This window comes from Mus caroli, chromosome 7, assembly GCF_900094665.2.
Source record: "Mus caroli chromosome 7, CAROLI_EIJ_v1.1, whole genome shotgun sequence".
Taxonomy (NCBI): domain Eukaryota; kingdom Metazoa; phylum Chordata; class Mammalia; order Rodentia; family Muridae; genus Mus; species Mus caroli.
The window spans coordinates 141,682,310-141,702,895 of record NC_034576.1 but is presented as its reverse complement, the minus strand read 5'-3'; the positions used below and the strand labels follow the sequence as shown (position 1 = coordinate 141,702,895).

General features: G+C 51.7%; 1 protein-coding gene across 2 annotated transcripts in view; it reads left to right on the top strand.

Annotated features, from left to right (window-relative positions):
- Positions 1–20,586, top strand: part of Cfap46 (cilia and flagella associated protein 46) — an 84,355-nt gene that overhangs the window by 61,760 nt on the left and 2,009 nt on the right. For both annotated transcript variants that reach the window (XM_029480136.1, XM_021167336.2), the window contains 19 exons: positions 1,906–2,094; positions 3,020–3,208; positions 5,207–5,341; positions 5,422–5,601; positions 6,085–6,255; positions 7,503–7,600; positions 8,118–8,194; positions 8,600–8,694; positions 9,228–9,325; positions 10,130–10,209; positions 11,611–11,763; positions 16,298–16,368; positions 16,469–16,529; positions 16,605–16,640; positions 17,017–17,119; positions 18,008–18,120; positions 19,596–19,677; positions 20,018–20,154; positions 20,267–20,344. In XM_029480136.1, the coding sequence (XP_029335996.1) occupies positions 1,906–2,094; positions 3,020–3,208; positions 5,207–5,341; positions 5,422–5,601; positions 6,085–6,255; positions 7,503–7,600; positions 8,118–8,194; positions 8,600–8,694; positions 9,228–9,325; positions 10,130–10,209; positions 11,611–11,763; positions 16,298–16,368; positions 16,469–16,529; positions 16,605–16,640; positions 17,017–17,119; positions 18,008–18,120; positions 19,596–19,677; positions 20,018–20,154; positions 20,267–20,344 (2,146 nt within the window). The remainder of the gene's footprint in view (positions 1–1,905; positions 2,095–3,019; positions 3,209–5,206; positions 5,342–5,421; positions 5,602–6,084; positions 6,256–7,502; positions 7,601–8,117; positions 8,195–8,599; positions 8,695–9,227; positions 9,326–10,129; positions 10,210–11,610; positions 11,764–16,297; positions 16,369–16,468; positions 16,530–16,604; positions 16,641–17,016; positions 17,120–18,007; positions 18,121–19,595; positions 19,678–20,017; positions 20,155–20,266; positions 20,345–20,586) is intronic.

Below are 20,586 nucleotides of genomic sequence, written 5' to 3'. Positions count from 1 at the left end.
TAAAATTAGAAGTGCAATGGTACCTGGCTTTAAATCCAATTAAAGAGCTACCACAATCAAGGCAGTGTGTAGCTAGTTGGAAAGTGGACAGACAGACCAATGGGACAAATCTGGGAATCCAGAAATAAAGAGATGCACAGTCTTCAACAGAGGCACAACTCCATGGACAAAGGATGGACTTTAGATGGTGTTAGAACAACAAAAAAATGCATGTCCGAAAATGGGAGCTTCTGCTCACACCTCAGACTAAGATAGAAAACAACCCCATATGAATCTGAAACCTAACACGAGCCAATACAAGGATAGCTTGGAAAGTAGGTCTTCTCTTTAAAACATACTCTGAAGCCGAGGGTGAGTAAGCACAGGCCGGGAGAAAGCGTTTGCAAACTGTATTCCTCGATAGCAGCAACGGGTCAGGAATGCACCAAGAGCTCTCGAAACCTACGGGTAAAATGCTAAGAATGAGCAAAGTGATGTGAAGAGACGTTTTCTCAAATGTGTGGAAAACCAAACCCACGAAAAGACAAACATCGTATGGATGAGCCATCACCATACTGTGATAAAACAGACAGGAGTCACATACCATATGCCGCCATTTATATAAAGCTGACTTACTGCACCACGAAGCAGCCAGTTGTCACTTGGGAGACAGGAAGGATGTCTTGAGCATGCTTATGCCAGAAACAGGGACAAACACACTTGGGTCTTTTTTACAGTGTGAGGATTTGTTGAATACAAACAAGTTCCCAAGGTTTAGGAGTTTTAACGACAGCAATTTGCCAGATTATCTCACCTACTTTAGTAATCTGGCCGAGGCAAATGCAGGTCTCTTGTTTTGAACTCTTAATTACTAACATCAGCTCTCCTATTGCACAGCACACAGTAAATACCAATGTATGTGCACGTATGTGGGTTACAGAACGCATACAAGTTAAAGAGGCTACAGTGGAGGTCTTGAGGTTTCAGAGACAGGCTGAGAGAAATCCAAGCAATGACTGTATTGATAAGGAAAGGAAGCTGTCTCTGTAGGTGCGGGGCTGAGGAAGAGTCATAGCTGAGAGCAAAACTGTAGTCAGCTGCAGAGATAAAAGGGCAGAGTCAGGGCAGAGCAGGGATGGCAGGGTTCAGGTCTGAGTGGGCAGGCAGGTAGACCAGCAGAGAGAGCTGTTGAATCAGCTATGTCAACAGTGGGGGACTGAGCAGAGCAGAAGCCCCAAGAACAGTCAGAGATTCTCTGCCTGTGAGTCCTTGATGCACACACACACACACACACACACCTGGTATCAGAGGATAAACTTGTGGGGACCATGCCATCACAGTGCCAGGGGCCGATAGTCATGCCCTTTCCTTGGTCTAATGTCCTGATAAGTTCTTGGGCCTAGCTTCCCTAATATGAAATACCCATATATGTGTGTGTGTGTGTGTGTGCCCCCATGGTCTTAGTTCACCCCAGTAATTGTATAGAATGTCCCCTTTCTCCCAGGAATAATCCATTTATCGGTCTATGCTGCATGGGTAATACCAGATAGATGGTGGTATTTGTGGGTCCAGCCAGGAGCCCAATTATCTGCCACCGTTCAAAGCTGCTTGCGAAATGGAGTCTCTTGGGACAAAGGCCCAGCCTGAAAAGCCAGTGTTATATACAACATGAAGTAACTTAGAGCACAGAACACCCTGCTGTCAATACAGGCTCAAGAAAGAACACAGGGAAATCCGGAGTGTGAAGACCACATTCCTTTTCTTGCATTGATGATGTTTGGCCTCTGTCTACTGTGGTGTTAAAATGTACCCATTGCACACTTTGTGCTGTCTGTGAAATGTCAGTGGTGCCTTGTCAAAGTACTTGCCAATAGCTGCTCTCCTCGGGAAGCGTGTCTTGCTTCACCCACCTCCCAATGGTCTCAGTTGCAGAACATCAACTCCCCAGTGATGAGGAGGTTGGCCCGCCTCAAGCTCAGCCTGGCAGAAACATGCCTGGACCTGCTGCAGCTCGTGTGCAAGGAGGCCCTGGAGCTGCAGATGGAGCAGGGCTCCTTTGAGAAGCTGCTTGCAGACTTCCTTCAGAACACCACTGACTACTCGTCCATCGGCTTGGTAACAGCAGGCAGCCTTAGCTCAGCTTCTTTCCTGGTGGGGGCCTGCCAGTCACACTAAAAGCAGGGTGAATCTGTGGGACCCAACCACATGCCATGGCAGCTCTTGACCACTTCCACAGCTTGGTGCAGATAGGCACGGTCTGGTCACCAAGAGGACTTAACTAATAATGAAGGGGCTTCCTGTGTAGGCTTAAAGCTCCCGTTCCCAGGCCTTGGGGTTACTACTCCATTCATGAAAAATGGCTGGAAACAGTCAATTGCATTATCTCAGAGCACTTGCCTGGACATCCCTCCCCACCCCCCTACCCCACTGCACCCCACTTCCTCCCAGTTCTGCAAGCAGAACAAGTTGAGCAACTGACTACCTGTTAGGAAGAAAACCCTTCTTATACTCTCTGTCTCTCTGTCTCTCTATATATCTCTGTCTCTGTCTCTGTCTCTGTCTCTCTCTCTGTGTCCCTCCCTCCCTTCCTTCCTTCCTCCATTCCTTCTTTCCTTCCTTCCCTCCTTCTTTCCTTCCTTCCCTCTTTTTTTCCTTCCTTCCTTCCTTTTTTCTTACTTCTTTTGCAGTCCTAGGATAGACCCCTAGGCAAGTGCTCCACCAGCTTAGCTATAGCCCCAGCACTTTCCCATTCTCTTAAATGCCATGAGACAAGTCAAGGTGAACATAAATGAATCCTGCTATTGACCTCTATCACTGAGCTCTCCTTTATAGTCAGAGCAGATGCCTTATATGGTCTTCCCAATGTCTAAGTCCTACACTCACCCTCTCATGCTTACCACCCAGGACTGTGCAGAGAAAGGACAGTCCTTTCAAAGTACCCAGATGTTCTCTGCTAGGAAGTTATCTGAGATCTCTGGGTGACTGGGCGGAGGTCACATGAGAGCCATTGGTGGTGACACACCTCCTTGTCTTCCCAAAGCAATGGTTCTTCCTGAAGAGGACCCTGCCTCACTTGGTGCTAACACAGCTGGAGAGTCTGCAGCCACTGTGTGTGGGCTGCATTGACATCCGTGCCCAGCTCCTGATCCTGGCTGGGAAGGTTCTCCATCTGCTGTACGTGCAGACAGACCCGGTGTACCCTTCCTTCTGCTGGGAGGAGGAACTCTTGGTAGGTGACCCTTCTTCCTACTGCAATCTGCTCCCCGATTTCTCCACCTCAGCTGTGGAGTTGGGATGTCAGAGGTGTTTCACCAATTCAACTAGGGAGGGTCTGGCCCCAGCATCTCTCTGTCTTGGTCACTTGTGTCTGGTTGTGCACAGGTCCCTGGGCGTGTTGACCTTGATCCTAAGATATACCGGGATGAGTGGCCTCTGCCTCTGTGACCCTCTTACATACCACACAGCCTTGGAAATCTCAAAGAAGGGAAAATATCACCTTCTTCTCTGCTCCAATCAGGCCCACCTTACTCTAGGGTTGGGGTTCTCTGACAGAAGCAGCGACCGAACTCATATCCCTAGCAACAGCTCCTGCAAGCCTGTCTGTCTCTGAGTTCCCATCCTAAGAGCCTAAACAGAGGTACTTCTACCCCCAAGATGGTGCCAGCTTCCATGAACATGAACTGGAATTGAAGCCTAGCAGACAAGCTCCCATAGAAACCCTCACATTCCACAGTAGCAACCCAGGACTCAAAACCCAGGGAAGCTCCCAGCCAGCCAGCTCTGAAACCCTGGGCTCAGTTCCCAGGCTGTAGACAGCAGGAGAGCAGGAAGACCCACGCCAGCTGAGCAGATGGGGCTGGGGCCCTTGGTGAGCAGGTGTTTGTAGCATCTGCACAGGTAGCAGAGTCAGGGACTTTCCACCCAGAAGCACGAACCCTTCCTGTCTGTCCTCAGTTAGGTGACCCGTCCAGCAGGTCCAGTTATTCAAGGGTCTCGAGGGGACCTCCTCCTAAGAACCAATAGGGGGTAGAGAGGGACGAGGGTCTTGTGCGAATAACGGAACGGAACGTTCTGGAATGCATCAAAGCCCCAAATGTATAGACAAAGGCCCAAGGCTTAAATGCACAAGCAAAAGGGGAAGTACAGATACTTATCAGTAGGAGGGGTAGGGCAATACAAGCAAAAGGAGAAGTACTTATGGGAGGGGGGCAATAGAAATTCTTTCTTTTGGCAGCTACAAGGGGAAGCAGGAACTTGGTGGTATCAGGGTGTGGTCAGGACATCAGCGATGACTTAGGGCTAGAACATCCCGTGGTTGTTCCAGAATCCATGTGTTGGTGGCCCGCTTTTGACCCCTTTTTCTTCTCGTGGGGAGAGGCCCAATTTAGAGATCAAGAGTTGTCTTAATAGCTCCCAACAGTTAGGGTCTTTCAAGATGGTGAGGAACAGCTGTCTCTAAACATGCAGGGACCCCTGTGTGGAGTTCAGGAGGCTCCAGGAGACACACCTGCCTCTTTCCAGGCCCCAGAGTGCCTCCATGTTTGTTCCTTAGGTGTGGCCTGTTTGCTGCTGTGCAGCTGGCTTCCTGACACCAAAGCTCTCCATCTCTCTTCCAAGCTTCCTTCTTGTTTTCCAGATGGGATCTTTCCTCTTGGCCCGTTTCTGTGAAGGTTCCTAAGTTGAATGTGTAGGGCTCTCATCCTCTTGAGTTTGTTGATGTGTTTCCCACATCCCGCTGTGAGATTTCTTCCCTGGTTGGCTCGATGGCTCTATGGTTTTGGTCTGACTTTGGGGGTGCTGTATTGTCACAGACACCTTCTGCTCCTGAGTACTAGCCTGTTCTCACAGATGATTTCTGTCCTTAGGGTTCGGTAAAGGCTGCTGGTGGACAGGACCTGGTCTTGGTAGCACTGACACACTTGGCAAAGTGTATCAGTGGTGGCTTCCCCAGATGTCAGCTTTGCTGGGGTCCCCAGGCCATCTGTGTAGAACTAGTTTTTCTCCCACTTTGTGTGCAGCCATTAAGAGATTGTCTGCCTCTTCCCACCACATTGGTAACACTGTTGACCCCACAAGCACATGACCTGTGATCGATATTACATGATCACTTACAACCTGAAGGACCCACACTGATCCTTACCATCTTTCCCATCCCTGGCATCTGTGTTTTCCCTGCCAGCCAAGCAGGAATCCACAAACACCTTCTATCGTGTGGTATGCCCTGTAGGTAGGCACTAAGAAGGATAGCCTGAGATCGCTGGAGACAGACACAGAGGAAAGGAGTGTAGAGACCTCCTCCAGGAACTCGGCAGTCTTCAAGGAAGCCCCCAAGGAGCAAAGCCGAAAGGCTGAGGGTCTGAAGGTATGCAGCATTCTCTACCTGTCCCCTGGTGGCTTCCGCCTGGAGAGCCCACCTTAGCTTGAGCTTTGCACTGCCCACAGAAGAGGATGGTGCTGGCAAGGGGGTTCCTGGCTCAGACATCGGAGGTATTGCTGCAGTGTATACAGACTTCCCTGAGCAACAACCTTCTGGACATCGTGGCCTCTGCCAGCATAGAGATGGTGGAATGCATTGGCATCCTGGATCCCATCACCACCTGCCAGTTCCTAACACTGTCACAGGTATAGACCTCCTCTGCCCATCTCCAAAAGGGCCCTTGACTGCCTGTCACCCCAGGGGTAGGAGTGCCTTGGCACCATCCAGCCCTGTTGCTGTCCACTAGACAAGATGGGGTGGTCCTGTGGTTGAAAGAAGAAGAGATCCTCCCTGTTCTCTGAGCCTTAGGCCAAGCTAGTCCTTAAGTAATAGAAGCCAGCCATGTAACTGTTCTTGTAGCTCAGTGGACACATGCTGTACTCACCACCATCTCCCCCCCCACACACACACACATACACACACACACACACACACACTCACTCACACACCGAGTCTCTATGATGGGACATACTGAGACTCCAGAGAAAGGGCTGGCATAGCACTGACACCTGGTCCGACAGAGGCCCAGCGGAGGGTGACACACAGACTCCTAGATGGCCACTCCCGGCTCAGTTGTCCTCTGCCACCCTCCCACACGGCACACACCACTCTTCTCTGCCCTGCTTCAGAGCTGTTCAACCTCAGAGAAGATGCGGAAGGTTCTGCTCACGGCCACGAAAAACACGGGCAGCTCACAGCTGGCGGCCCTGCTGCAGCTCCACCAGCGACTCAGGCAACAAGACAAGATGTCCACCAGCCTGTTTGCCAATATAGAGCAGAAGCTGGCCTCCTCTTTCAGGGTAATGGGCCGGGTGAACACACACTCCTGTGACCTAGATAGGCCTCTGAGCTGGCTCACGGAGTGCTAAAAGGGCAGTCTCTAAGTGATACACACCCTGCCACCACTAGCCGAGTGGTGCTAGAAGACCTATCCATCTCTGTGAATCTCATATGCCATGGGTACAGGCACAAGAAGGCTGAAAGAATTGTAGTTCTTTTCCACTACTTGCCCTAAGGGAGTCGAGGTCTTGGTGAAGTCCGGTAAAGAGCCAGTGGCGTCTGGCAGCAGGCAGCCATGACACCAGAGAAGTAGCCAAGAGCTTACTGAGAAGGTCTATAGGTTTTTGAAACCCCAAATCCCGCCCACCCCAAGACACACTCCTCCAGCAAGGCCACACCTCCTAATCCTACCACATGGGGATCAAATATATGAGCCTGCGGGATGGGTCATCCTTATTTAAACTCCCATAAGCCTCCACAGGTCCCTATGAAGTCAGGCCAGAGAAATCAGCCAGAGAAGACAGTACATCGCATCGGTACACCCACACAACAAAACACACTGAAGCAAGGAGAACTAGCTTCTGTATGAACCAGTGTGATGAGGCTACCCACACACTGAGGTGGCCAGCGGCTAGGCAAGAAGCAAGCCACCACCAATAAAGTCCATTCACAGCCCCCATGTGGTAACAACATGACCCGTCTCTTCACCTGCCATATGGGTACGGCCATTGTGAAGAGTCTGCTTGGCGCCTCACGTAGGCTTTATGTGGCTCTCTCTATTTCTTATTCTTTGATAAAAGTTTTCTAAGACATCGTTTCATTTTTTGCAAACCCAAAGCTCTGTCTTGAAGCCATGCGCAATAAGCAACTCGCACAGGAGATCTGGGGGTACCCCTCAGGGCCCACGCTGGCTGCCTGCTGTGGGCGGTGGGGACCCTGAGGTGTGCATCCTCTAGGAGTACTCACTCACAGGAAGCAGGAGAACTGGGGGTCTGGGTAAAGTGACCTCAAGCTAGGTCTGCAGCCTGCATCCTCAGGGCTAAGTGGAAGCCCTTAGCTAGGCTCAAGGAGGCAGTAAGGACCTTGAAGAGATGCTATTTAGAGTTTCTGGGAACTGCATCCGCAAGTAGGCAGCGCTGGGCAATTTGAGGAGCCAGTGAATTTCTCATTCCTCTGCTGCCCCCTTGTGGTACTGATGCATTCCACAGCCCAGACACCTGGGGGAGAGCAGTGGCCGTTCTGAGTGACCATCCCCTGTCACACACAGGCATGGCAGAGCCTCTGTGTCACAGAGCAGCATTTCAACATCCTGAATGAGATCCCACCCATGTTCCGGATCATCTTTCTGCAGCATTCACAGGACAGGTGAGGCTTTCCCCTCCTACCATTGTAAATCTCCACCCTGTTGAGAAAGCCCGGCCAGGAGGCATGGGCAAAGCAAGCTTACCACACCTCTGCCCCTAGCCTGAGGCCAACTGGGCCATCTGGAAAGCATACTTGGCAGACTCAGCTAGTCCACTTGACAGGCATGGGCACTCGCTCAATCCAGAGACAAAGGGAAGCCCTCTTCTGACCCTCCCGGAAAAGACCGGGATGGGTTTCCATGATGACGATGTGTTGGGAGGAAGGAGCTCTGATCTGCACTCACACAGGGTCTCTCTGTTAGATAGATCTGGCTAGGCCTGCACTACTGGACCTTCTGTAATTTCCCTCTTACTTCGGTTATACAGACTGCTTCCTCGGCCTCTGTCTGCCAAAATAAACATTGAAAGGCACCTGTTTGGGTGCCGACTGCAGACTGGCCCGCTAGGCTCCTGAGTCCTCTGTGCTTGCCTGTTCACCTCCCCTGGGAATGGGCCTGTGACCTCTGCTCTGCCTGCAGGTCTTGTCTGTATGGTGCTGCCTTTGAGAGACCAAAGACCATGCCTTCACCCAAGGGGAAACTGATAACCGTGGGCGGTAAGCTTGGGTACAAGCAGGGGCTCCTCCCATCGACTCCAGATGGGTTGCAGTGGGTGGGAGAAATCCTTGCCACAGAGCAGGGGAGAGGAAGGGAGACTGAACCCAGGAGACAAGAGAAAATAGAGGCCCCACATTCTTCTAAGGGATCCAGAGGAACCGTGCCTCCCCAGAACTCCTTCTGTCAATCACCACTGTGTTTGCCTCTGCCAGAACTTTCTGAGTAGTAGCCCTCATGTTCCCAGAGAAGAATGGGGGAACTCCATGTGCCCAGAAGACCTTCCCATCACATGTCTCACCTCTGAGACATCAATGTTAAAGACCCTCACAAGGGTCTCCATCTGCCCACACGACTCCAGTAGCCCTGCTCTGAGCCCTGTAAAGGCCTCGGGTGTATTTTGACAGGTTATTGCAAGGTAACTCGGGTGGCTACGAGTCCAACTGCCATCTCTGACCTGTTGACGAGTATCCAGTGGTTCCAGAGGCAGACACGGGTCAAGGTACACAGCCAAATTATGACCCCGAACCTAAGCACTTGAGGCCTGAGACTCTAAGCCATATTGTAGACTGCAGCCCATCCCAGGGAAAACCAAGACTCCAAGGTTGGATTGGGCCCGGGGAATGGGCCTAGAACTCAAGAGGAGGAAGGGGAAGCCCTGTGAAAGGTGGGGAGCTCTTCTGAGTCCTTGGATTGAATGTGACCCCAGGGGGGGGGGTCTGGCTACCTCTTCTCTGCAGAGCATAGGTTTACCTGTCCTGGGCCTATCCCTATCAGCAGGGCATTCCTCAGTGTCATCAGAGGACAGGGACAGGGACAGGGATGAGATGTCAAGATAGTTCCCGGAAAACCACTGGGAGCATTGTGCTGGGGAAAGCGAGAGCATGCCAGTGCTCTTTGTGGAAGGGCTGGAGCTGAATGATTTCCAGGGGGTCTTCCTAACTTGTTTCCCAATTGAGTACAAGTCATATCCAGACACCACTGGACCACAAGCTATGATTCGGGTTAAGACAGAAACATATCTTGCCTGTTAAGGAGCAAGCCCTGTGCACTCAGAGTCTCAGCAGCATCCTGGAGCACATGGAGGACTATCTGAAGCCCATCATCCCCCAGTTCACCTTCCCAGAAAGCAGGTATCAGCTTGTCATTTCCTCTGAAGGCTCCCGGGTGTGGGGGGCAGCCATCTTCCTCACACCGGGTGATGGGCAGCTGTCACCAGCTGAAGCTAGTAATAGAAGGAGCCAGAGGCTGTTGTACATGGGGCTATGAGCCCCAAAGTAACCAGGGTCTTCCTGTCACCCACAGGCCAGGCCAGCTGGGTATAGCTGAAGGCCAGATCACACCTCACATCTGGAGACAGGAAAGCACCCATCTGAGCTAAGTAGCCAGATGTGATGGGCAGACATCCAGGGCTGGTTTCTGAGCTTTCCCTCCATGTGGAAACTTGTCTCTGCGTGTTGTGGCCCTACCCAGGACAGGCATAAGCGCCTAGCTCTTTTGTGTGTTTTATAGGCAGGAGTCTGACTGCTGCTGCTGCCCCTGCCCCACCGACCTCCCTGATCTGAGTCTGATGCGTGAGAACTAACTAGCAAGGCCCAGGGATCAGCCTCTTGGCACTCATTTTGGGAGAAAAGCAGGCAGGTGATGGTCGAGCTAGGCACTCTTCCCCAGCAGCATGAGGACATCCCGAGGTCCCCTTCTGTTGACACTGTGTGTCAGATGCAGAGATGGCCCTGAGTGACAGCTGGGTGTGGTAGCACAGGACTCTAATCCCAGCACACAGGAGGCAGGAAGGTGTCTGAGTTTGAGGCCAGCCTGGTTTACATAGAAAGCAGCAATGGCCAAGCAAGGACTAGGCTGCGTGGTGCTTCTCAGCCTGGTCTGTGAGTGTTTCCCTATGTTTCCTAAAGCCTGAACACAGTCACTCTGAATTTCAGAAATCAGATGCCAACAGCTGTGGGTGATGCAGGGAAAAATAAAGGCAGAGAGAAGGAAAGGAAAGTCTCTCTCTCTTCAGGTAAGTGGCAGGGACAGACAGACCCAAAGGCCACTGCCGCTACTTCAGGACCCTGTGGTGACACTCACCCTCCCATCACGGAAAGCCTGGGTGGGTCAGGAGTTACAGGTTCCATGCTCAAACAAGTCCTACCTGGGCATGCTACACAGGACCCAAGGTTCCTCTCCTTGTGGTCTCCTAGAACAAAATCACCCCAGGCTGGGCGGAAGGCCCTAGGAGAGGGGTTCTCGGCCTTCCTAATGTTCCTCATGTGGTGATGACTCCGCAACCTAAAATTAGTTTCATTGCTACTTCATAACTATAATTTTGCTGGCGTTATGAGTTGTTATGTTAATGTGTTTTCCAGTGGTCTTAGGCAACCCCTGTGAACCGGTTGTCCAACCCCTGCAAAAGGGGTTGTGACTCACAAGCTGAAAAACACTGCCCTAGAAGGTTCTGGGCACTGAGACTGACAGCTCTCTGAGGAGCATTATCAAACAGTGGATCCATGCTGCCCTTTCTGGGCAAATTATCAGTTCCTGGCCCACAGTGCCCTGAAGAAAGAGCAGTGTGTTATACACCCAGCTCTCACTGTCCTGGCCAGATGACAGTCTGCTGGTCCTTCTAGGAATGATGAGCATGGTTGCCCTGCGTTGGGGAGTTCACCAGAGGTAGCCATGGGAGAGGGCTCTGTCTCATCCACCTGCCACCCATATGTGGTCTCTGCTGGCAGCCTTGTCTGTGGGGTACTTTTAGCACAACCCCTGCTGTTTTCATTTGGACTGGGAAGACTGGGAGGATGCTCTCACTGTGTGACTCCCCAGGCAGGAAGGTCAAGTGCGGGCCCATCCTGTCTCTTGGCTAGCTTCTCTGATTTTACTAACGACTGACTCCTTTAAAAGGCAATTTCCTATGTTGAATTTTGTCTCCTTTTCGATTGCCACTAAGAACTGACAGATGGCAAAGGGAATGGCTGCTTGCTCCCCTCCTCTGCCATACCCCCCCCCAGCCAAAAAAAAAAAAAAGCCCCAAGCTTTTTCTCACAAGTTGAGTTGGCCAAATTACCATGAGCCAGATGCAGCAAACACCCCAAGAACTGCAGATTGCCTTGATAGCTTAAGATGTGGTGTCCTATAAGGTGTACCACTACTTAGTGACTCTGTCATAAACTTGATCTCACCATCAAAAACAGTGGCTACCTCAGGGACCCTAGCACATCAGGGGCCAATGCAGCCATGCCTCTACAAGCTGAGCTGGGGACATAGTCTTCCCTCATATCTTCATGCCCGGGACAGCAGCCACCAGGCCAGTCATCTAGCCACAAAGTCAGGGCTTGGAGTGACGAAGCTGAAGCCCTAAGTCTGTCCCGTCTTCAGAGCTGGTCTCTCCTGTGTCTGAGCTGCTGCCACTTCCGTTCCACAGGGCAGCCTGACCCTGAGTACCTGATCCTGATTGTGGACACGTTCCTCCTAGAGTTGCCCCTGGAGGGGCTCTCCATGTTCAATGAGGTCACCTCCCTGTCACGAGATTTCTCTCTCCAGACACTGTGGAACCGTCTCCATAAGGAGGAGCGAGGTGAGTAGCGGCGCCTTAGCCACAGGAGCACTTAATTTTAAAATGGAAAATTTTAAATTACTTTTCAGATAAAATATTGTTAACTCCCATCAAAAAAGTAATGAGTGAGGCACTGGGGGGGGGGGGTGTAGCCCAGGTTGGAGAGCTTGACTCGCATGCACAAGGTCCTGGGTTCCATACCCAACACTGAAAACCATTGCCAAGCGTTTTCACGTCTCCCTTGGCCCTTACCCATTCAAAATCACTTCCAGAATAGACACCGTGCGCTGTGAACAGAAAGCCTGCTCTAACCCATGTTTCATGGGTGCTGATGCCATAGCAAAGAAAAATCCCACTGTGCGAAAGACCTGACACCCAGACTCACTTGGCTCAATGTTGTGGGGCAGCGAGACAAGGTGGGCCCTCGAGTTAGGCACCTATGAGACTGCAGGATGGTCCACTCTGCCAAAGTCCTCCAAACTGCTCCTGGGGCATGAAGCAGGAGTATTGCTACTCTGCTCTAAACTCCCCGGCAGATGCACACACACTCCTCACTACCAGCCCAAATGTTTTGGGTTCACAAATGAAACACTGACACACACACACACACACACACACACAGCCTTCTATTTTAATATGCCTTAAACAGCACAATGGTTGGGCACTTCCAAACCTCCCTGCAGCTAACACACTCTCCCCTCCAATATTCCTGAATTATTACTTATTAAAATCTATATTCTATCGTGGCCACCGTGAACCCAGACCTGTAGCCCTTATGGGCTATGATCCCTGACTCTTACATGTCATTAGTGTCTAGGTCTCTCTGCCTTACACAACCCTGTCTCTAGCAGGGATTCAATCCTGGCTGACATGAACTGGATGCCCTATGGGGCTTGAGCTAAGCCTGCAGCTCTAATTCTAGCTTCTGATCCCTGGGACTTTATCCATCCCTGTCCTGAAAGTGTCATGCAGTATAGAGGAGGCCCTCCTAAGGCCGGGCAGTGTCTTCTCCTTTCTTGGCAATGGTATTTCTCCTCTTCCCCCATGGTGGTCCTTTCCTGGGAATCTCAAAGTCCCCCTCTGTCTCGCTGCCCCCGCAGGCAACTTTATTTACCAGTTAGAACCAGCTGGTTGGTGTAGGGACCATCAGTGTCTCACATGCAAACGTGCCAGTTTCCATGAAATTTGGGAACCCAATTAACATAAAATAAGCAATAAACCAAATCCACAACAGGGGCGTACTGACACTTCAGAATCCATGTCGTACACCAATAAATACCGAAGTAGAGCTGAAAATACAACTCAGTAGTAGAGCATGTGCCCAGCACACACAAGGCTCTGGGTTCTAAAACCAGGACTGCAGGACGGGAAAACCATTCAGTGCTCAGTAAGTACCAAGTTAAATCAAGTAGCCTGTGCTTCCACTGCCCCTCCAGATAAAATAGGAAGAGCCACGTTCCTCCTTCCGACCACAATGACAAGAAACTGGGCAGAGAAGAGGAAACAAGGTACCAGCCAACCCAGGGTAGTGGCACACACACGCACCCCAAGAGAAGGGAGACACAGAGTGAGTCCCACACTGACCCAGGGTGCCTCTTAGAGTTTTGTGGCTCAAGCATGGGCAGGAACAGCAGGAACAGCAGGAACAGCCCAAGAGGCTATTCCTGACATGGAGCTAGGAGCCTAGAGGGAAAGATGAGTTCAGAAACAGCATAGCAAGAAGTGATGAGTAAATGCTTTAAAAGGCCTACAGCAGACCACAGGAGGCCAGCAGAGGTGCGGCAAGCAATCCAAAGACCAGGGTAAGAACCAAGCAGCCATGAAGCAAGGCTGTGATAATTTAAAAAAAAAAAAATTTTTTTTTCTTTTTAAAAAAAAAAATCTATTTTGAGCAAAAACTTGAGTGAAAGAAAATAATAGCAATGCTGTGGGATTTGATAATGTGTAGGACAAGACCAGAGCAAGTGCTGCTGGGAGGAATGATGCCGACTGTGCAGGGCGCCCATGCTGTGTGCGCTGCAACATAGTATCACTTAAAAAGAGACTGTGACATAATGTACACTAAACCCTGGAGCAAGCAACTAAGTACGACCCAAGCCCCAGAGTTCACCTTAGATCAGCAGCGAGGGAGGGGAGTTGATGGTCGGAGGCATACAGGCATGCGCTGAAATTCCACACCCATCTACTCCAGCAGCTAGAGTGGCTGCTGTTAAGCGGGCTGGTGTGAAGGATGAGGACTGGTGGTCAATGGATGAGCCATTTTGGCATGATGAGTATACGCAGTGGGTGTCCATCCGAGGAAAGGGAACCAGCCAGTTCTCCCATGTCTGTGGCATTCCCATTCACAGCAGCCCAAGTAGCCATCACTGGAGCAAATGGTTACAAAAGATGGATCCACACAAGAGAGCACATTCAGCCACAGGAAAGAAGGAAGTCTGGCTTTAAGAGAGCGTGGATGAGCCTGGAGGACATCGTGCCAGGCACAGACAGCAAGCATACACTGGGGATCTTAGACGGTTCAACTCCTCATAACCTTAGAAAAGAAGGCAGGGGCTGGCAGCAGGGAGTTGCTGACCAAGGGCACAAAATTCGAGCTGGTGAAAAAAGGTTTTGATTTTGAGTGACATGGTGATGTGGCCGATGCCGTGCCATGTGTTCTGAGAGTGGCTAAGGGTCGAGGTAACTTTGTCAAATGCCTGACAGGGGAATGTGTGGCGTGACCGTTTGGCGGGCTTGGCTCCGCCAGTCCATGGTGCGTGTGTTCACGCCTACCATGTCCCAACTGTGTTTGCTAATCCAAGTAAGAGATGAATGGCTGAATCGAACATTTTAAAGAAATAATTAAATTAAGAGGCTCACGGTTTCCAGTAGCAGAGAAGATGGAGAGGCACGTGCTTTGCCCGCTGTTGCTAGGAACGCTGGTGTTGATGGGAGGGAGAGAAGATGGAGAGGCACGTGCTTTGCCCACTGTTGCTAGGAACGCTGGTGTTGATGGGAGGGCAGCACACAGGAAAACACTGGGGAAACAGTTGGGGGGCAATCATAAAAAGCTACACGCTGGTGCACAGGCAACCCATGCTCCCTCCCCTAGGCCTTTACATAAGATTGCAAAGGCACGTGTAGACATAAAAACTCTCAGATTGTGCCCCTCCCCTTGACAGCCCAAACCTGGAAGCCATGGAACTGAAACACTCCGGGTCATGTTCTTTCACAGTTGTAGAGACTTGGTCTGACTGCAGGTAGTGAGGGAGTGAAGAAATGATGATGCACATATATACAGAGAGAGAAGAGCAGGGGGAGAGAAGGGAGAGAAGGAGCAGGAGAGCGGGGGAGGGAGGGAGGGAGGGAGGGAGGGAAGCTGGGATTGGGTAGACTAGGCTCTCTGATGGAGAAGCCACAGAACTCTGGAAGCTCAGCATGTTTATTATATACGGTTGAAAAAGAGGCAGGATTATTGTATAAAGCTGGCCAAGGAAGTGGGGTTATTACATATAGATAAGCAAAGTGACAAAATTATTATGTAGAGATAAACACGTTAGCTAATCTCTGTAGGAGTCGCCTGTGTCAGGGAGCAGTCTTCTGTGAAGAACCGGAGGGGGAAAGCCATGGTGGACATTTTCTTTACACAACACCAGCATTGCTGTTTCCCTCTGAGCTTTGGCGTGTGGGGTGGAGTTTGTCACTTTCCCATGGGTCTGAGGCTACGATGCTTGACATGTCCACACCCCTGTCAACAGCACACATTCACTAGGCCTTCCTCTGCTCCCCACAACTAAGCAGTCACTTGATGGTCATTTGAACACCCACTTGGATAGATGGGAACATTTCAGCACTGAGGAGGCTGTGCCCAGACAAAGACTCCAAAGAGGGCACAGAGCAGATGCCTTCATTTCCTAAGACTCTGGAAGATACAAATTGATTTCCACTTAGAAAGCAAGTAGGTGGCTACTTGGTGAGGAAAGAGGCCTCCGTAAGTGCAAGGTAGCTGAGGGTCTGTGTGAGGTCAGCTCTGACTCTGATAGACAGTCCATCAGAACCAAGTGCCTTCCTAGTGTGTCCCCGAAAAGCGTCTGTGGCAAAGTGGGAATGGCAGAGAGCCATGCCTGTGCCTCAGCTCCCATTCCCTGTGGAAGTCGCACCCTGGAGAGTATAACGCGGGGTGGAGAAGGAGGAAGATGACCCCAGTGGAGCATGGAGCTATTCACATGAAACCAGAAAGACCTGCCCACTGGGGGCAGCTCAGGATAGAAAAGACACAGGCTCTTAAGTCTGTGCAGAGACCCTGTAACCATCAGGGGTGCAAATATCTGGTGAGTTCCTGTGCGGAATATGGTCAGAAATGGGCGCCTGTAAGTCTTGGGGGCTGTCTTTCCTCGGGAGATTTCCTTGGGCCCACAAAGCTTTGTGTTTTGACACGACAAAACTTAAAATCAATTGTTTGCACCGCATCAGATTCACAAAATTCAAAGCAGTACCTGAGCAACTGAGCAGTACCTAGTGCCTTTGCAGTCTTGTGTCCCTGCTGATGCTCCATACCTGTCCTTGTCCTCCACAGAAGGCAGTATGAAGAAGGAGGTCAAGAGCAAGGACTTAAAGAAGAAAACTCCAGGAAAGAAGGCCCTGAAGGTAGGCGGGTGGGAGCCCAGAGACCTCTTGCTCCTCTCAGCTTGAGTTTAGGCAGGCCCCGCTGGTGAACCCAGGCGTTGGTACCTCCATCCTGTTACAGAGCATCATGACACGGATCATCCCACCGGAATGCAACCTGATCGACTCGGACACCATCAAGTGTATCCTTTGATGATGGGTGCTTACGGCCCCCAGAATTCTGCTTTGGTTCCTGTTTGTCCTTGACTCAGACCCAGTTGTTGTGGACCCTTACGAGGAAGCCCGGGGCACAGGTAAGAAGAAGGTCACACAGACTCCTGGCAGGCAGGCCAAGGCCACCCAGGCCTGGTGCCAGCTGCTCTCATGGCTGTATGGAAATCACCTCAAGTGGCCTTGGAGCCTTGGATCCGAATACAAGCTGACTATCATGGCCTCCTCCTCCCCTCAACTCTTCCTGTCCTCTCCCTTCCCCCCCCCCCCCCCCCCCCCCCCCCCCTTCTCTTCCTACTGTTTATCCTTCTCTACAAACTCCTCTAACCAAAGAGGAAAGGATTCCCAGCTGTGCTTAAAACTCACTCCTCCCTAGCCTATGTCCCAGCCCAGTGGCACAGGAGCCCATCCCCCATGCCTTGATATGGACGTCACAGCCTCTTTCAATTCTTCCTGCAGAGTTACTGAGACCTATCGAGATAACCCAGGAAATCTTGGAAAAGTACCGAGACTCGTTTACGGGACGTTGGATGGGGTACCTGGGAAACCACAACTTTCCAAGGTTGGGTCCTGGGTCTTCAAAAGCTGACGAGAAACCTTCCCTGCTGGCTAGGTCTGTCCCATCGAACCCAGGGCACAGCACTAGCTAAAGGATGCTGTCATAGTCCCAGGGTCACTCTCCCACACAGGATCTGCCCCAGGTAACCTCAGAGCCCCTCAGGCCAAACCTCCTAAAGAAGGCACTCCTTTAGTCCCGGGTATGTCTGGGCACAGCATTTCCATGATCCCCCTGAGCCTGGTGTTAGAAGACACACAGAAGGAACAAGGCCCCTGAATGTCCATGCTCAGACTGGGAAGGTTCTGCAGGGTTCTTTTAGCCCAATCCTTTGAGGCCATGCTCATCTGTGGGAGTCTGGAGATCTGAACAGGGCTCCTCTGCATATAAGGAGGTGTGCCAGGCACTGCTAGGGTAGAGTCATACACTGGCCCCCTATGGGCATGCATTCTGTCATCCCTGTCTCTTAGTGCGGATGGGCGTGGAGCTGGGGGGAGCCAAGCCAGTTGGTACAGAGGCATAGAGGTACAGGAGTGAGCCTGTGCAGGGTTAGGGGTGGAGCCCAGAGGTCAGAGCTGGCGACGAAGACCATATCCAGCCCCTGTCTCCCATATTGGAGGTGCTATAGTACTTAGCAGAGCCAACTCCACTGGCATGAGATGCATGTTTCTTCTTAGCCCAGTCCATCCCTGGGAGTGGGGGTGGGGGTGGGGGGGTCCATCTGAGGCCAGCTGGACACCGGGAAAACAAACATAATTTGGGCCCCACAGCAGAAGAAAGGGTTTAGTGCAGGTGGCACGGGGACAGTCCCTGCGGGAAGGAGGGGTTGCAGGTGCATTCCCCTAGGCCAGGTGACGTGTGGTTATGCCCACTGGCTGGTTTCGCCCCCTGTAGCCAGGCTGACTGGGAACAGCTACTGGACAGCTGCCGAGGCTTCTTCTTCTATGGAATGGAGACCTTCCTGTCCCACCTGGAAATAGAAAGACTGGTCGCCATGAATCTGCAAGGTGAGTCCCCTCCCCTATTGGCAGCCCCATCCGGGGCCTGCAGGCACCTATGGGATCCCCGGGGAGGAAAGCAGGGCCACTGCTGCTTGATCCAGAGTCCAGGGCAATGCTTCAGGAAGCCATAGCACCCTCCCCTAGCCTGTGGTCTATCTGAAAACTGGCCCCGCACTCCATTTCCAACAGTGGTCATGGCAGCCACAGGGTCACTCACCCTCCTGGTTGCCCTCAGCACCTCCTTATATGCAGAGGACCCCTGTTCAGATCTACCAGACTCCCACAGATGAGCATCAGATGTGAAGGGCCACCTCAAAGAGCTAGGCTGGAAGAACCCTGCAGGACCTTCCCAGTCTGTGCATGGGCATTCAGGAGCCTTGTTCGATGTGTCTACTAACACCAGGCTCAGGGGGATCATGGAAATGCTGTGCCCAGACATACCAGGGACTAAGGGTGTTCAGAAGCCAAGTAGAGGACACCACAGGTGGGAAGTAACCTAGGCTAAGTTCAGAGATCAAAGAAAGCAGGGACACAGGACATGCTGAGTACAGTGTGCTGACCTTGCCAGGAGGGGCCATGCTGCCACAGCACCCATAACACAGGGCACACAGCAGGCTCAATGTTCAGGCATTTGGAGTGTTGCAGTGTGCTGGTCTTTGTGGTCCACAGTCATCTCCGCCCCCAGCCATAGACCCACTGGTGTGTCTGTGTTTCTCCAAGGTCCTTTTCCCAACTGTAGAAGGATGCTTTTGTTGGTCTGCTTAGAGCTAACCACCATGCCCAGTCAATGGATAAGCCCTTCCTGGATCCCAGAGATGTCACTTTCTCCCTTGTGAGGCATATGGCCCCTTGCATGGTTATGTAGAAACTGTCTGGTTCCACACCAAGGCATCCGTGCCCACCATGGCCACAGTCTATTTCCCTGCTGACCAGGTCTATTCCGTCAGCTGGTAGCCCTGGGCATGCACCAGTCATATGCAAGTAGATTGAGCAAAACCCCACAGGTAGACATTCATCATCAGAAGCACGGGTAGACATTTTGCCTATAGGAACAGTCGCCAAAGCTCAGGTCATCCCTGTGCCCATGCAGGTCCAACACCAGGACCACACACTGCCACTTGTTTCAGTGAACGTTCCTGTCTAGGGTGACCCACTCAGCCCAAAGTACTCACTCGTGACCATCTTACAACCCTCACATCTACAGCAAGGAGGTGGTTGGTAATAAGCTTGGTCAGCTTCCAAGGCCCTCTAATGTGCACAGTCAAGCTTTCATAAGTAATGGGGGAGCAGAGCTCTCTATGCTCGGAAGAATTAGACGTGGCCCTGAGTAGGCTTGCTCCCGTTTCCTGGGTGTGATCAGTGGGTGCCTGAAAAGAGCCTGTTGAAAGTTCAAGGATCAGGTTGATGGGTCAGAGTGCAACTCCCACGGGGATCTGGTAATGGTGTGGGTGACTACTGAGGAGCCTGCCTGTGTCCTGCAGAATGCCAGATGATGATCCTATTGGACTTGACAAGGTCCTCTCACAGCCAGAAGCGGACGATAGAAAGCTCAGAGGGCCAGAGGTACCTTCTGTTCTTGTCATGTCACCAGGAGCCTATGGATTGCGAAGGGGGGTGTTGTGAGCAATATAGCTTACCCCAGGGACTGGTGGACTGCCAGCACCTTCTACCTAACGGTACCAACTCCTACTGTGGGCTCCATGCTCAGCCTGGGAGCTGCCACTCAAGGGATTTGACGATACCTAAAAATGCTATTTCCCTTTAAATAACATTTAACTTTTGTGGGCGAGATTCAGAACTATAAAAGCCCTGGCCCACACATGCAGTCTAGCTAGCAGCTGGTGCAGGGGAGGATGGAGGGAGCACTATCAGCCCCTTGGTACCAGCCCACGGATCCCTACAGCGCATCTCAGCGGTCCTTGGTGAAGCCCATCCAGACGGCCATCCTTCTGAGTCTGGTAGGGGTTGAGAGCATTGTCGACAACCAGTGGCCCACACTGATACAGGACAACATGCTGCGGGCCACCATCCTGTGGGACAGTGAGTGGGCACCCTGGCTATCCCAAAGTCTTTTGGGGCTTTTGCTAAAAGCCTTCCAAGGGTGTCTGTAGCCCACCTGAAGAGACTTTTCTCTCCCGTCTCCACCCCCCAGACCTGTTGGCAATTGGCAAGCCACTTGGAAAAACAGTTCGTCTCATTCATAGGCTATGCAATGAACCAGGTAGCCAAGGTAAGGTAGAGGCTGACCACCCATTTGCTTGTCTGTAGAAGTCCCTGGGCTTCCATTGTGTTCCATGGCCCTCAAGAGATAGGGTGTCCCCACTTCAGGAGGGAGAAGGAGTGGGAGCGTGAAGGAAAGAGGGAATGAAGGAAGAAGGAAAGAGGGAAGGGAGGAAGGGAGGTGCGGAGGGAGGGAGGGGAGGGAAGGAAGGAGGGAGAGAGGGGAGGAAAGAAGGGAGGGTAACCATTTTA